General features: G+C 45.9%; 1 protein-coding gene across 2 annotated transcripts in view; it reads right to left on the bottom strand.

Moving 5' to 3' along the window:
• Positions 1-14,876, bottom strand: part of GDI1 (GDP dissociation inhibitor 1) — a 121,648-nt gene that overhangs the window by 65,798 nt on the left and 40,974 nt on the right. For both annotated transcript variants that reach the window (XM_063433177.1, XM_063433178.1), the window contains exon 3: positions 4,910-5,009. In XM_063433177.1, coding sequence (XP_063289247.1) covers positions 4,910-5,009 — 100 coding nt within the window. The remainder of the gene's footprint in view (positions 1-4,909; positions 5,010-14,876) is intronic.

Consider the following 14,876-nt stretch of genomic DNA (forward strand, 5'->3'; position numbering starts at 1 on the left):
TTACTAAGTCTTGAAGATGTTTCCCATGAAGGGTTTTGTGACGAGACCAATCTCGCCACATTGCATTGGAGGAGCCTGGTTGCCCGCCTGCTGCCTTTGGACTATGGTCCTGGGATATTGGGCCCTTTAAAAACAGTGTTCGGCACCTAAACTATGGTACTATAAACGGACACTTATCTGCACGAACACTGCTGAGCCGTCCGTCTCCTGGTTCCCATTCGTGAGGATGTAGCTGAACAGCCATACCTTCGGTATTTCTATGTGAACTGTGGTAACCCAGATAGCTATGCCATGGAGCCTATTCGTGTGATTCAAGACTTTGGCTCTATGGCGATTAAACTGTATTCGTGTGGTCTGGGTGCCATTCACCTAATAATGTGCACCCAGACCTGAGCTATCTGGGGATATGTAACATGTCTGTGTTTGGTGTAATAAAAGTGACTTTATATATTTTAAACCATATTCCTGTATTTAGGTCCCCACATGTGTAATGGAGTTTTGTCTTTGACCTGGGAGATAATCGGATTACTTCTCCAATTATCTCCAGGGCAGAAGGGAGGAAACCAGGATGCATTGTGGGGATGTTTTTTCTGCAAGCCAGGGGGAACAAAAGATACTTTTACTAACTTTTGAACCCCTGGTCTGATTCATGCCATTTTTTAATATGTTGTTCCCCTGAATGGATTGATTGAGGATATGTATTTTTATGTGAATGTGATGTATGGTTTTAAAGTTACAGAGTATGTGTGGAAACTGTATTTTTACTGTATGTATAATGGGATTATGTGTCACACTAAGGGGAGGGGATGTGTGGGTTGCACCCGTGATACTATTGGTTATTTTATGCCTCCCCCTGGGTGTGGCCTGTATGTGTACACTTGTAATAAAAACCAGGCTGGGTGTGCCATCACCTGAGACCACTGCTTGACCCTCAACACGGAGCCTTGTCTCGTCCTTGGGGGGATTCACTGTATGCTGTTGGGGATTGACTGCTAGGAGTGTAAGCTGATGTATGCTTTTCCTATTCGTCTGCTAGCAGCTATTCGTGAGGTTCCAGTTTGAAAGGTGCTATCTTATTCCCTGGTATGCAGTTCGGGAGTTTGATGTATTCACCTATATCCAATTCGGGAGTTTTGATGTTCTGCAGTAGCTGTGCCTTTCTGAGAAAAGGGGATTATCGCCTAAACGGATTTTATTCCCTTTTATGCTGAAACGGTCCGTTACAATTGGTGTCAGCGGTGGGATCGTTCCTACAGCCGGAAGGACAGCTACAGAACACCATTTCTTTGGATTTACAATTTGAGGGCAACGCATGTCTGAGTACAGCGACCCTGACAGCACCAGGATGGAACCAGCAGTGTTATACGAGGAGGGTGACATGGATGACCGGGATGCATTGAGGAAAGGCATTTGGTACCAGGCCCTGGATAATGTACAGTACCAGCGGGGCAAGAGTCTCCCCAGTGAAGAGCAGCGATGGCAGACACGACTGGCACTGCGGATGCCCTTCCTGGGAGAGCAGCCCCTGAAGGGATGGGTGAAGGAACTAGAGCACCGGGTATGGCAGGAGCTATGGCTGGAGGATGCCTACCAGGCGCTCTGGTGGTATATGGCACAGTATATACCCTGGACAGCCGAACATGACAAGCCAGAGGGAGAAGAATTTGATGGTCCTGGCTTGTTATGGGAGTCCTTTGCAGAGCCTGGCTTCGGGAGCCCTGCGCAAACCAGACTGCAGGACATTTTCTATGAGAGGGAGGCTAGGCATGAGTGGGATGACCCCCATGAGGTAGAGCAAGACCTGGCTCACCTAGCAACCCTGGAGTGGGAACTGGAGCAAAACTACCGAGATCTCTTCCACTTCATTGGGAAGGCTCAGCAGGACAGTAAGGTGACAGACCCAGATCCAGACCCCTTCCGCTGGGAAGATATTGTAGAGATTTACTGGGAAGAACCCCAGGTGGCCGGTAGAGATGGGACCGAGGTCTCTCCACCGGTCCTGCAGGGAATTGGGAGCCCAGTCTCCATTCCCCAGCGGCAGGCTGAGTTACAGGGGCAGAGGTAGTTGGTCCTACCCCCCAGCAGCAGCGTGATTTATTGGGAATTGGGAGCCCAGTCTCCATTCCCCAGCGGCAGTGTGAATTGCAGGGAATTGGGAGCCCAGTCTCCAGTCCCCAGCGGCAGAATATCCAGCAGGGAATAGAGAGCCCAGTCTCCTTTCCCCAGCAGCAGGACTCTGTATTGGGAGGAGAGACAGTCGGTCTCCCTCCGCAAAGACTGGAAGTATGTATGGGAGAGGAGCTTGTTACCACCTCTCCCCAGCGGCGGATCATTAATGGGCAGGGAATAGAGAGCTCAGGCTCCATTCCCCAGCGGCAGAGTGTTCTATCGGGAGAGGAGCTTGTTACCCCCTCTCCCCAGCAACAGCTTAACGTACCAGGGGGAGACTGTAAGGCCCCCACCGGTGCAGATGGGACCAGGGTCTCTGCACTTACCACACAGGGGGTAGGGATGGTCGGTCCTACCCCCCCACGACAGAGCTGTGTATCCAAGGGGGAGACAGTCCGTCTCCAGCAACCAGGCTCCAACCAGACTACTCCGGTGGTAGTGCTGGCACCAGGACAGAGTACCGCTGGTCTCTGCCCACACAGCAACCCACCAAGGCAGCCTACCAGTCCCCTACACAGCCGTGGTGAGGCACCTGGACAAGTTTCTCCTCTACCCAGGTGTAGTAACCATTTATTTTGGGTGGGCTGTACTGTTTTTTCTGCTTTGTGGGTGGGCTGCTGGACTAACAAGGGCACTGACCGGCAGGAGATCAGGTACCCTGTTAGTCTTTTTGGAAAGGGGGAGAGATGTGACGAGACCAATCTCGCCACATTGCATTGGAGGAGCCTGGTTGCCCGCCTGCTGCCTTTGGACTATGGTCCTGGGATATTGGGCCCTTTAAAAACAGTGTTCGGCACCTAAACTATGGTACTATAAACGGACACTTATCTGCACAAACACTGCTGAGCCGTCCGTCTCCTGGTTCCCATTCGTGAGGATGTAGCTGAACAGCCATACCTTCGGTATTTCTATGTGAACTGTGGTAACCCAGATAGCTATGCCATGGAGCCTATTCGTGTGATTAAAGACTTTGGCTCCATGGCGATTAAACTGTATTCGTGTGGTCTGGGTGCCATTCGCCTAATAATGTGCACCCAGACCTGAGCTATCTGGGGATATGTAACATGTCTGTGTTTGGTGTAATAAAAGTGACTTTATATATTTTAAACCATATTCCTGTATTTAGGTCCCCACATGTGTAATGGAGTTTTGTCTTTGACCTGGGAGATAATTGGATTACTTCTCCAATTATCTCCAGGGCAGAAGGGAGGAAACCAGGATGCATTGTGGGGATGTTTTTTCTGCCAGCCAGGGGGAACAAAAGATACTTTTACTAACTTTTGAACCCCTGGTCTGATTCATGCCATTTTTTAATATGTTGTTCCCCTGAATGGATTGATTGATGATATGTATTTTTATGTGAATGTGATGTATGGTTTTAAAGTTACAGAGTATGTGTGGAAACTGTATTTTTACTGTATGTATAATGGGATTATGTGTCACACTAAGGGGAGGGCATGTGTGGGTTGCACCCGTGATACTATTGGTTATTTTATGCCTCCCCCTGGGTGTGGCCTGTATGTGTACACTTGTAATAAAAACCAGGCTGGGTGTGCCATCACCTGAGACCACTGCTTGACCCTCAACACGGAGCCTTGTCTCGTCCTTGGGGGGATTCACTGTATGCTGTTGGAGATTGATTGCTAGGAGTGTAAGCTGATGTATGCTTTTCCTATTCATCTGCTAGCAGCTATTCGTGAGGTTCCAGTTTGAAAGGTGCTATCTTATTCCCTGGTATGCAGTTCGGGAGTTTGATGTATTCACCTATATCCAATTCGGGAGTTTTGATGTTCTGCAGTAGCTGTGCCTTTCTGAGAAAAGGGGATTATTGCCTAAACGGATTGTATTCCCTTTTATGCTGAAATGGTCCGTTACAGGTTTGAATAATTTTGAGACTGGAGAAGTCATTATAAGTTACATTTCCAGTTGAATTTGGGAAACCCACTTGAAGCATTTGTTGTGTTATGCTATTTCAATAGCTTTTGATTGATTTGTTCATTGCAAACAGCTGAAAGTCTGTAAATCTTGACCAAAAAAAACAGATTTTCAATGGGGGTTGAATAATTATGATTACAACTGTATATAGTGACACTTCATATACACTTAGAGCTATATAGTGATACTTTATATACGCACTGAGCTATATAGTGATACTTTATATACACACTGAGCTATATAGTGATACTTTATATACACACTGAGCTATATAGTGATACTTTATATACACCCAGAGCTATATAGTGACACTTTATATACACCCAGAGCTATATAGTGACACTTTATATACACACTGAGCTATATAGTGATACTTTATATACACACTGAGCTATATAGTGATACTTTATATACACACTGAGCTATATAGTGATACTTTATATACACCCAGAGCTATATAGTGACACTTCATATACACACTGAGCTATATAGTGACACTTTATATATACCCAGAGCTATATAGTGATACTTTATATACACCCAGAGCTATATAGTGACACTTCATATACACTTAGAGCTATATAGTGATACTCGATTTACACCCAGAGCTATATAGTGATACTTTATATACACACTGAGCTATATAGTGACACTTTATATACACCCAGAGCTATATAGTGACACTTTATATACACCCAGAGCTATATAGTGATACTTTATATACACACTGAGATATATAGTGACACTTTAAATACACCCAGAGCTATATAGTACACACACACACACATTAACTAAACTTACTCACCGTTTGCCATGAGAAATTTAGGGATCAGATCCACATTCCAGTCACGCCCCCTCCCCATGCTGTCAGAAGGTCCGTCAGTAATATCAAATCTTTTATAGAGCTGAAATTAAATACAGGTACACAATTAGCAATCAGTCTGTGTTGAGAAAACAGGGTACACAATTAGTCTGTGTGAGATATAACGGGGTACGCAGTCAGTCTGTGTATGAGATAACGCGGTACGCAGTCAGTCTGTGTGTGAGATAACGGGGTACGCAGTCAGTCTGTGTGAGATAACGGTGTAACGGATCACTTGGCACCCTGACTGGGTACCTCTGCCAATCGATGCTTCCTAGCTGACTCTGAGTACCATAAGCACCGCACCGGACACCATAAGCATCTTAGACCCCACGAACCGCCGCAGTTGGTTGGGGTCTAGCCGTCCCTTCCCGTCCTGGACCAAACTCTAGGATCCAGGGATTCAGTGGAAATGCCTCTCCTCCAAGAGAGTATAGCTGTGAAGCTCTTATAAGAGCTAGTGGTATAGCTGTATAGCAGGTTCCCTACAATCACGAGACCAGGCTATGTGTTGAGGGTTAAGCAGGAATGGTTTAATGGTAGCCACACTGTCCTTTTATGACAGTCCGCATGAAAGGACAGTCCCCATAAAGACCACCCTGGACCTTAATGGGGACAGGCACACAAACTGACAACCCAATAATAACAGAGTTACATAGTTACATAGTTACATAGCTGAAAAGAGACTTGCGTCCATCGAGTTTAGCCTTCCTCACATTTGTTTTTTGCTGTTGATCCAAAAGAAGGCAAAAAAACCCAGTTTGAAGCACAATTTGTCAACAAGCTAGGGAAAAAAAATCCTTCTTGACCCCTGAATGGCAGTCAGATTTATCCTTGGATCAAGCAGTTATTACCCTACATTGAGAGATTATATCCTTGAATATTCTGTTTTTGCAAGTATGCATCTAGCAGCTGTTTGAACATCTGTATGGACTCTAATAAAACCATTTCTTCAGTCAAAGAATGAGCCTTCCCCTTTACTTAGGAGATAATTGAGTTAAACACTATACTAAACTCAATTATCTCCAAACACAAAAAAACAAACATTTTTACAAAACCCTAAAAATACCTTCAAAAACATAAAATCCCCATAAAAGTTAAATCCCCTGATAGTCCTGATCTGGGTGACCAACATATCAAAAAATCACCCAGATCAGTTCAGAGGTTCAGAAATTTTAAGGAAGTCATAATTTTTACCAACTGCGGGCATGGTCCCATAGCTGAAAATAGTTCCATAGAATCGCAGCTAAGTGCCGCTGGAGGACCGACGGGAACCGCAAAGTTTTCATGCCGAAAATAGTTCCAGGGCATTCGCGGCTAAGTCCCCCTGAAGTCTATTCACGTTTTTTTCCATGCGAACAAGATGGCCGCCACCTAGTGGTCGTCCATAGGAATTGCGGCCACCCAAACGAACACTTAGACCACTGCGGTGGAAATTGCAATAATGTATCAATTAAGCTTAACAAGCTCCAGGGTGGTCTTCAGTTCGTGCGGCTGTTCGATAAACTAACCAAATAGTCCCAATTGCACGAACAGAGCCTGTTATCTCTCCCAACGCTCATTCAGTGTCTCCTTTTCTAATGATACCTCCTCCCCTCGCCCTGTCTCGGTTGGAGTCCCCCAAGGCTCCGTCCTTGGTCCCCTTCTATTTTCTCTTTACAATGTCTCTCTGCAAACGTATTACCTCTTTTGGATTCCACTACCACCTGTACGCTGATGACACCCAGCTATATCTTACCTCCCCGGACCTCTCCCCTGCCGTCCTGCAACGTGTCACTGCTTGCCTTTCTTCCATCTCTGACTGGATGTCCTCCCGCTTTCTGAAACTCAATCTATCAAAAACTGAGCTCCTTGTCTTTCCTCCTCCTAATACTGATCCTCCTCTTTCGCTCTCCCTTCAAGTTTGTGGTACCAACATCAGTCCATCCTTGCAAGCGCGCTGTCTTGGCGTCATACTTGACTCTGGTCTCACCTTTGAGCCTCACATCCAGCATGTTGCCAAATCCTGTAGACTCCATCTTAAAAACATAGCCCGCATCCGCCCCTTTCTTGCACCAGATACTACCAAGGAGCTTGTCCATGCTCTAGTAATTTCCCGCATGGATTACTGTAACCCTCTCCTGATTGGTCTTCCCAAAAGCCGTACTGCACCCCTACAGTCCGTAATGAACGCTGCTGCTAGACTGATTTTCCTCTCTAGTCGTTTCTCTCACACCTCACCCCTCTGCCAGTCCTTACATTGGCTTCCTATATGCTATAGGAGTCAATTCAAGGTACTAACTCACACCTATAAAGCACTGAACAACTCTAGCCCCTCTTATATCTCCTCACAGATCCATAGGTATGTCCCTTCTCGGTCTCTCCGCTCTGCCCGTGACCACCTCCTGTCCGTTGTCCGCACTCGTACGGCCAACTCGCGCTTGCAGGACTTCTCGCGGGCGGCTCCCTTCCTATGGAATAGCCTGCCTACCGCCATCAGACTCACCCCTAGTCTTGCAAAAACATCTCTTTAGGAAAGCTTATGGCCTCCAAGACTAACCAATACCTCACATACCTGTCTCTTGCCCTCTCCTAAAGGGCAGTCCACCTTATTTGATTGCAAATTCCTGTCCTAATGTGTTTTACACCCCACCTCCTATAGAATGTAAGCTCGATCGAGCAGGGTCCTCTTCAACCTATTGTTCCTGTAAGTTTATTTGTAATTGTCCTATTTAGAGTTAAATCCCCTCTCATAATATTGTAAAGCGCTACGGAATCTGTTGGCGCTATATAAATTGCAATAATAATAATAATAATAATAATACAAGAGGCCCAATCAGAGTCTTTTTTTTTTTTATATATTCTTTATTTATGGTGTTCAATTGATAACAGAAAGCTTGGTAAGCCACAACAGCGTTCACAAGCATATATAAAACAGGTTTTTGGAACAGTGACATTCAGATAGACTGCACATTTTTTTTATATTAAAGGACCACTCTAGTGCCAGGAAAACATACTCGTTTTCCTGGCACTAGAGTACCCTGAGGGTGCCCCCACCCTCAGGGACCCCCTCCCGCCGGGCTCTGGAGAGAGGAAGGGGTTAAACTTACCTCTTTTTCCAGCGCCGGGCGGGGAGCTTTCCTCCTCCTCTCCATCTTGATCGCGACGTCATCGGCTGAATGCGCATGCGCGGCAGGAGCCGCGCTCGCATTCAGCCGGTCGCATAGGAAAGCATTCATAATGCTTTCCTATGGACGCTTGCGTGCTCTCACTGTGATTTTCACAGTGAGAATCACGCAAGCGCCTCTAGCGGCTGTCAGTGAGACAGCCACTAGAGGATTTGGAGGCTGGATTAACCCTCATTATAAACATAGCAGTTTCTCTGAAACTGCTATGTTTATAAAAAAAAGGGTTAATCCTAGAGGTACCTGGCACCCAGACCACTTCATTAAGCTGAAGTCGTCTGGGTGCCTAGAGTGGTCCTTTAAAGTATGCTAGAAAAACATGTTGAAGATCTGGGCATTACTTATAGAAAGCTGTTAAACATGGCATAGAAAAAACTGTTAAGAGCATGCCATATGAAGGATAGACCCCTGAACCCCACAGACAGCCCGAGACAGGTTAATAGCTGGAGGGAAAGATGGACCATGTTACAGATCTGTTAGGGTCAGGTAGGGATCTCACCCCCATCACAGTCCCAAGATGCAGACACGGATCTGTCTCCTCAGTGTGAGCCATTTTGCCGCTTTTGTAACGCCAGCTTGAGGCAGAAAGTGTCAGGCACAAGTCCACTCCGGGTGTAGGTTGTCGCTTGATGCTGTGGTAGAGCCTATTTCATGCAGGAGCAGATTCTCCCCTGGTGGTAAGTTGCCAAGGGTCGGCAGAGGAAGAGGTATAACCCAGTTGTGGGGGTCACTTCAGCCAGTGGCTCGTTGATGATGGAAGCTGCGTCATCCAATAAATGGGCCTCAGCGCCAGATAGCTGCGTTCTGATCTGGGCCACTTGATCTGTATGTTTCTATCAGGTAGGATCGCCCAGAATTGTGTGCAGAAGACATTGACCGCCATCTCCAGCACCTGCCTGTGTTTTGTGGCAGGTTCGGCAGCCACCTTGCGATGTGGGTAAGTCCACCAACCGTCCAGGCCGACAGCAGCGCACCAGCGTGGACCGGGCTGACACCCACTGGTCCAAAGGGGGGAACAGGGCCGGCGTCTCTGAAGTTCTAAGGGTCCAGCTTGTTGCAGGCAGGATAGCAGGGCAGCGGCCGTCCACCTCACTCACCACCTGGATAGGCCGCAATCATAGAGCGTTAATATTTCCACGTTCGGGCCGAACTTCGGGACCAGCACCCCACCGTGCATTAACCTGTCTCTTCTCAGTGTCATATAGGGGTTTTGCAGCATTTGTGAACCAAAAGGTCTTAAAATTATGGGAGCTGTTCTTCCATGCTACTATGCAGCATGGCGGTCCGGCCCCGCCCGCCCAATCATAGAGCGTCTTTAACCCAAAGTTCCTTACAGGGGCCATAGTCACAGGGCAAGAGGCTGGCAAGTATGCCCCTCCAAGAACCTGTGACGAGTTTTAGTTCATCACTAACAGGGTACACAGTCAGTCTGTGTGTGAGATAACGAGGTATGCAGTCTGTGTGAGAGATAAGGGGTACGCAATCAGTCTGTGTGTAAGATAACGAGTTACGCAGTCAGTTTTTGTGTGAGAGACAACGAGGTACGCAGTCAGTCTGTGTGAGAGACAATGGGTACACAGTCAGTCTGTGTGAGAGATAACGGGGTACGCAGTCAGTCTGTGTGTGAGATAACAGGGTACGCAGTCAGTCTGTGTATGAGATAACGAAGTACACAGTCGGTCTGTGTGAGAGATAACAGGGTACGCAGTCAGTCTGTGTGAGAGATAACGGGGTACGCAGTCTGTGTGTGAGATAACGGGGTACGCAGACTGTGTGTGAGATAACGGGTACACAGTCAGTCTGTGTGTGAGATAAAGGGGTACGCAGTCAGTCTCTGTGTGAGATAACAGGGTACGCAGTCAGTCTGTGTATGAGATAACGAAGTACACAGTCGGTCTGTGTGAGAGATAACGGGGTACGCAGTCAGTCTGTGTGAGAGACAATGGGTACACAGTCAGTCTGTGTGAGAGATAACGGGGTACGCAGTCAGTCTGTGTGAGAGGTAACGGGGTACGCAGTCAGTCTAAAAGGTGACGCCCAATTCACCACATCGCTTTTACATTGAAGCTGTTGATTTACCTGAAACACCTCAAATCCTGGCTCCTGTGAACTAACCTGTGGACTTACCTTCTTGGCTTCAAACCTGCTCCATACCAACCTGCTCCAGACTTGCCTGAAGAACTCTGCATTCCTGCTTTACTTACTAACCTTCTCCATACCTACTACCTAATAAGGCCTGCACTTGGGAAATGACTAACATTTGATTTGGCCAATCAAGGGCCTTACAGCAAACAAGATTCATGATGAAATGGCCAAATATGGCCGTGAATGTTAAAGAGGCCAAATGTGGCAGAACATAATATGGGATATACTAAAAGGCTGAACGAGTCCAAATAAAAACCGGGTTACTTACAATATTTGATGGAGCTTCGGACCTGTGATAAGGTCCTTGGGATCGGAGGAGTAATGCAGTTGGAGTCCCTGATGTTTGCTGATTTTATGACATGACAGGAGGCTTTGTATTTGCTTAAGACTTTCTTTACTTAAGCTTCACAGCAGCACTTTTTTACATAGTAACAGGGTAACCAATCAGAAAAAAGATAACAAGGTATAAAAGTCCCCTCCCCGTGATGTCACTTCCTCTTTCTTTGCTGCTTCACACCAGTACAGGTCAGAGTGCCACTGTCTCCTAGTTTCTGTGGGTTTCTGTGGTTTATTCTTTTATTTTTCCTATCTGTTTCTCTCATATTTTATCGATCTTATTTTGTATCTTATAACTAAGGTGTTTTTGCTACCTTATTTAATCTTGCTAAAAAATTCTCTCAACTTATTTTGTCCATACCTATTTACTGTCTCTTTTTTTCCTATTACCTAATTTTTAAAGGGACACTATAGTCACCTGAACAACTTTAGCTTAATGAAGCAGTTTTGGTGTATAGAACATGCCCCTGCAGCCTCACTGCTCAATCCTCTGCCATTTAGGAGTTAAATCCCTTTGTTTATGAACCCTAGTCACACCTCCCTGCATGTGACTTGCACAGCCTTCCATAAACACTTCCTGTAAAGAGAGCCCTATTTAGGCTTTCTTTATTGCAAGTTCTGTTTAATTAAGATTCTCTTATCCCCTGCTATGTTAATAGCTTGCTAGACCCTGCAAGAGCCTCCTGTATGTGATTAAAGTTTAATTTAGAGATTGAGATACAATTATTTAAGGTAAATTACATCTGTTTGAAAGTGAAACCAGTTTTTTTTTTCATGCAGGCTCTGTCAATCATAGCCAGGGGAGGTGTGGCTAGGGCTGCATAAACAGAAACAAAGTGATTTAACTCCTAAATGACAGTGAATTGAGCAGTGAAATTGCAGGGGAATGATCTATACACTAAAACTGCTTTATTTAGCTAAAGTAATTTAGGTGACTATAGTGTTCCTTTAACTGTCATTTTTGCCAGTTCCGTTTATTTTCTGTGTATTTTATTTAATTTTGTACCTCATTTAGTCCGGATTGTGGTCGGCATACTCTGCCCCGTTTTTCCCGGGCTTTCTGGGCCGTGGAGAACGCCTCCAACGGCCCTGAGTGCGCACGCCGGCCATCTTGGAACCGCGATCGGCGCCCATTCTAACCGCACGGCGGCCATTTTACCGCTCATCGCGGCAGGATTGCAATGTTTTAAAACAAATATATGAATAATAAAGTTTAAAACTCCTCATCTTATGCTCTTGTTCATACCCCCAGGAAAATCTTCCCTCACAGAGTAGATTTTACTTCTCTACTCACCATAGAGATGTTTCACACTGTAATATCAGTTCCATGAGAGTTATGGCATATACTAACTCCCCCTGGTGGTGAATTGAAAATACCACATTGACCAAATAATATTATTGAATACATGTTAAACTACTTCAATACTGTTGGGAGAAACCCCCAATATCATTCAGCCAAATATTTTATCACATTAATACTGTGAGTTTTTTAAGGGTAAATCCCTAAATATGATTTATGATTGCTGTTAAGTTATACAGCCCATGATTGGCCCGCTTTTCCTGTGCCACCGGGTTTGAATAATTACTCCCGGAGGTTATTTATACTGGGTGACCCCCAATTATAGCTTGCACTGTGGAATTTTAAAATATTGTGATATACAAAGACGGCCTTACGTTTTAATGCTGGCCTATTCTGCCCCATAGGTACCAACACTATTGCTATGGAGGCTTCAAACCAAGATCAAAACTTGCAAGCAATTATAAATGCGGTTGTTGCCGCTTCACTAGAAATTATCTTAAAATCTCTGAGCCCCCGCCAGGGCCGGTGCAAGGATTTTTGCCGCCCTAGGCAAAAGAAAGATTTGCCGCCCCCCAGTGACATCACAATGCCCTACCCATATGATCTGCAATATGAACTAACGCCAGTGCTGCACACAGTGTGTGTTTACATTAAAAAGCCTGCAGGGACCAGCTATAGACACCAGAACCGCTTCATTAAGCTGCAGTTGTTCTGGGGACTAAAGTGTCCCTTTAATGTGAGGTAAATTAGAGATTAGTGTCACTAATAATATACTAGATTGCCTACTTACAACCAGATGAGGATGGTGATGGGCTTTGGCTGCAGTCTGGCTCCACTGGTCTGGTGTAGAACAGGATCTCTGGAGGCTGTTTGTAACTGTGGTCACAAAATTCAATGTTCTGGGAGAACGGGAAGCAGCTCCATTTTTTGGGGCTCCTTACATAGCTCAAGGTCTGGGCCCCAGGGCCTGACGGTGAGTATGCCCATAAGGTCCACCTATATGTTCGCTCACAAGAAGTGGAGTGTGTAGGGGATGTGTTATGGTAGAGGATCTAATATGTGTGCTTATGGAATGTAGTGTATAGGGATACCAGTTTGTGTAGGTGATACAGTGTGTTTGTGTGTAGTGGAAGCAGTGTGTTTTTGTGTAAGGGATAGAAAGCAGTGTGTGTTTGTGTATAAGGGATGTATTGTGTGTTTCTCGTTATGTGTAAGGGATGCATTGTGTGAATCCGTGTTTGTATGCTTAAGGGATGCAAAGTGTGTTTCTGTGTATGTAAGGGATGCAGTGTGTGTGTCTGTAAGGGGTGCGTTGAGTGTGTGTAAGAGATGCATTGTGTTTCTATGTGTAAGAGAAGCAATGTGTGTTTGCATGTGTGTGTAAGGGATGCAGCGTGTGTGTCTGTAAGGGGTGCAAATTATGCATTGTCTTTATGTGTAAGGGTTGCATTGTGTGTGTGTGTGTGTGTGTGTGTAATGGATGCATTGTGTGTTTCTCTGTGTGTAAGGAAAGCATGTTGTGTTTCTGTGTGTGTAGGGATCAGGGGTGGACTGACAGTGCCTCGGGCCCCCGGGCAAAACTAGGACCTGGGCCCCTTACATATTAATATCTATGCTGGTACACATGCTAGTGTAGATGTACTGTGTATTTGATTATATGTGCATGTAAAGTGAATGCACACTATTCACTGTGAGCCCTGGTGTAAGCTAATATATGTATTTATATGTGTATTTTTGTGTGTTGTATCAGGATCCGTGGATTAAGAGTATGTTTTTTTTAGGGTAGTATTTATGTGTGTTTGTGTAGCATGGCTGTACCAACTACTATAGTCACCAAAACAACTACAGCTTAATTTAGTTGTTCTGGTGTGTATAGTCAGTCTCTGCAGGCATTTTAATGTAAACCCTGCCTTTTCAGAGAAAAGTGCTTACATTGCTGACTAGGGACACCTCCAGTGGCAGTCACTCAGAAGGCCACTAGATGTGCTTCCTGGGTCAGTGATAGGCAATGAGCAGCACTGATGTTCAGTGTCTCCATGCTCTGCATGGAGGCGCTGAACTTTCCCAACAGAGATGCATTGATTCAACACATCTCTATGAGTACATGCTAATTGGCGTAAGCAGCGTTTTAACATGCGTGCGCATTAGCTTCCCAATGCTTTCCTATGAGAAAGCAATGGAAAGGCTGAGATCTCAACCAAGGGGCAGAGCATGGGCTGAGCCAGCACCGGCTGAACTGGAATAAAGGTAAGTTTACTTTTTTTAGAGGGGAAGGGGTGTGTTGGTGACCCAAACAGGGCTTTTAACACTATATATGCAAGTTAGTATTTTGACCCTATAGAGCGCTCAGGCGGCTGCAGCATTTAAAGGGCCGGCGATGGGGGCGCAGGGCGCCCCCTCCTATATGGCGCCCTAGGCGGCTGCCTAGTTCGCCTTATAGGAAGCGCCGGCCCTGGCCCCCGCCTTCTGATGAAGATGCGGATGATTCCGATTCCACAAAAAGGAACCCTTCCAAACCCAATAAACGATATTGGAAAGGGGATGGGCCAGAACCACTCAAACGCAAGGGAAAAGAACCAGCGAAACGCCCCAAACAGGCGGACGCCAAAGAGAAACACTCCGTACAACCTACTCTGTTGGAAGAGGAGGAGGACTCTTTCGACTTACACCCCTTGGCCATTCTAGATGAATGGCAAACTGGCCACTCTTCAGAAGACGAAGAGAACTGGCCTGAGACATCTTTCAGAGGAGCACCTTTCCCTCAAGATATCATGGGAGACCCCACGACTGAGGATACAGTACCCAAATTGAATCCTTCAGGGGACGCTGAATCCTTTCTGGATACGCTTGGTCAACCCGTGTTTGACCCGCGAAAGATCAGATATCCTCGGTCTTCAGAATGGTCACTCCCAAACCATCTCTCCCAGTATATCCATTTCTGGATCAGGAGACCCCTAGACCGGGA

The sequence above is a fragment of the Pelobates fuscus genome, chromosome 9 (assembly GCF_036172605.1).
Source record: "Pelobates fuscus isolate aPelFus1 chromosome 9, aPelFus1.pri, whole genome shotgun sequence".
Taxonomy (NCBI): Eukaryota; Metazoa; Chordata; class Amphibia; order Anura; family Pelobatidae; genus Pelobates; species Pelobates fuscus.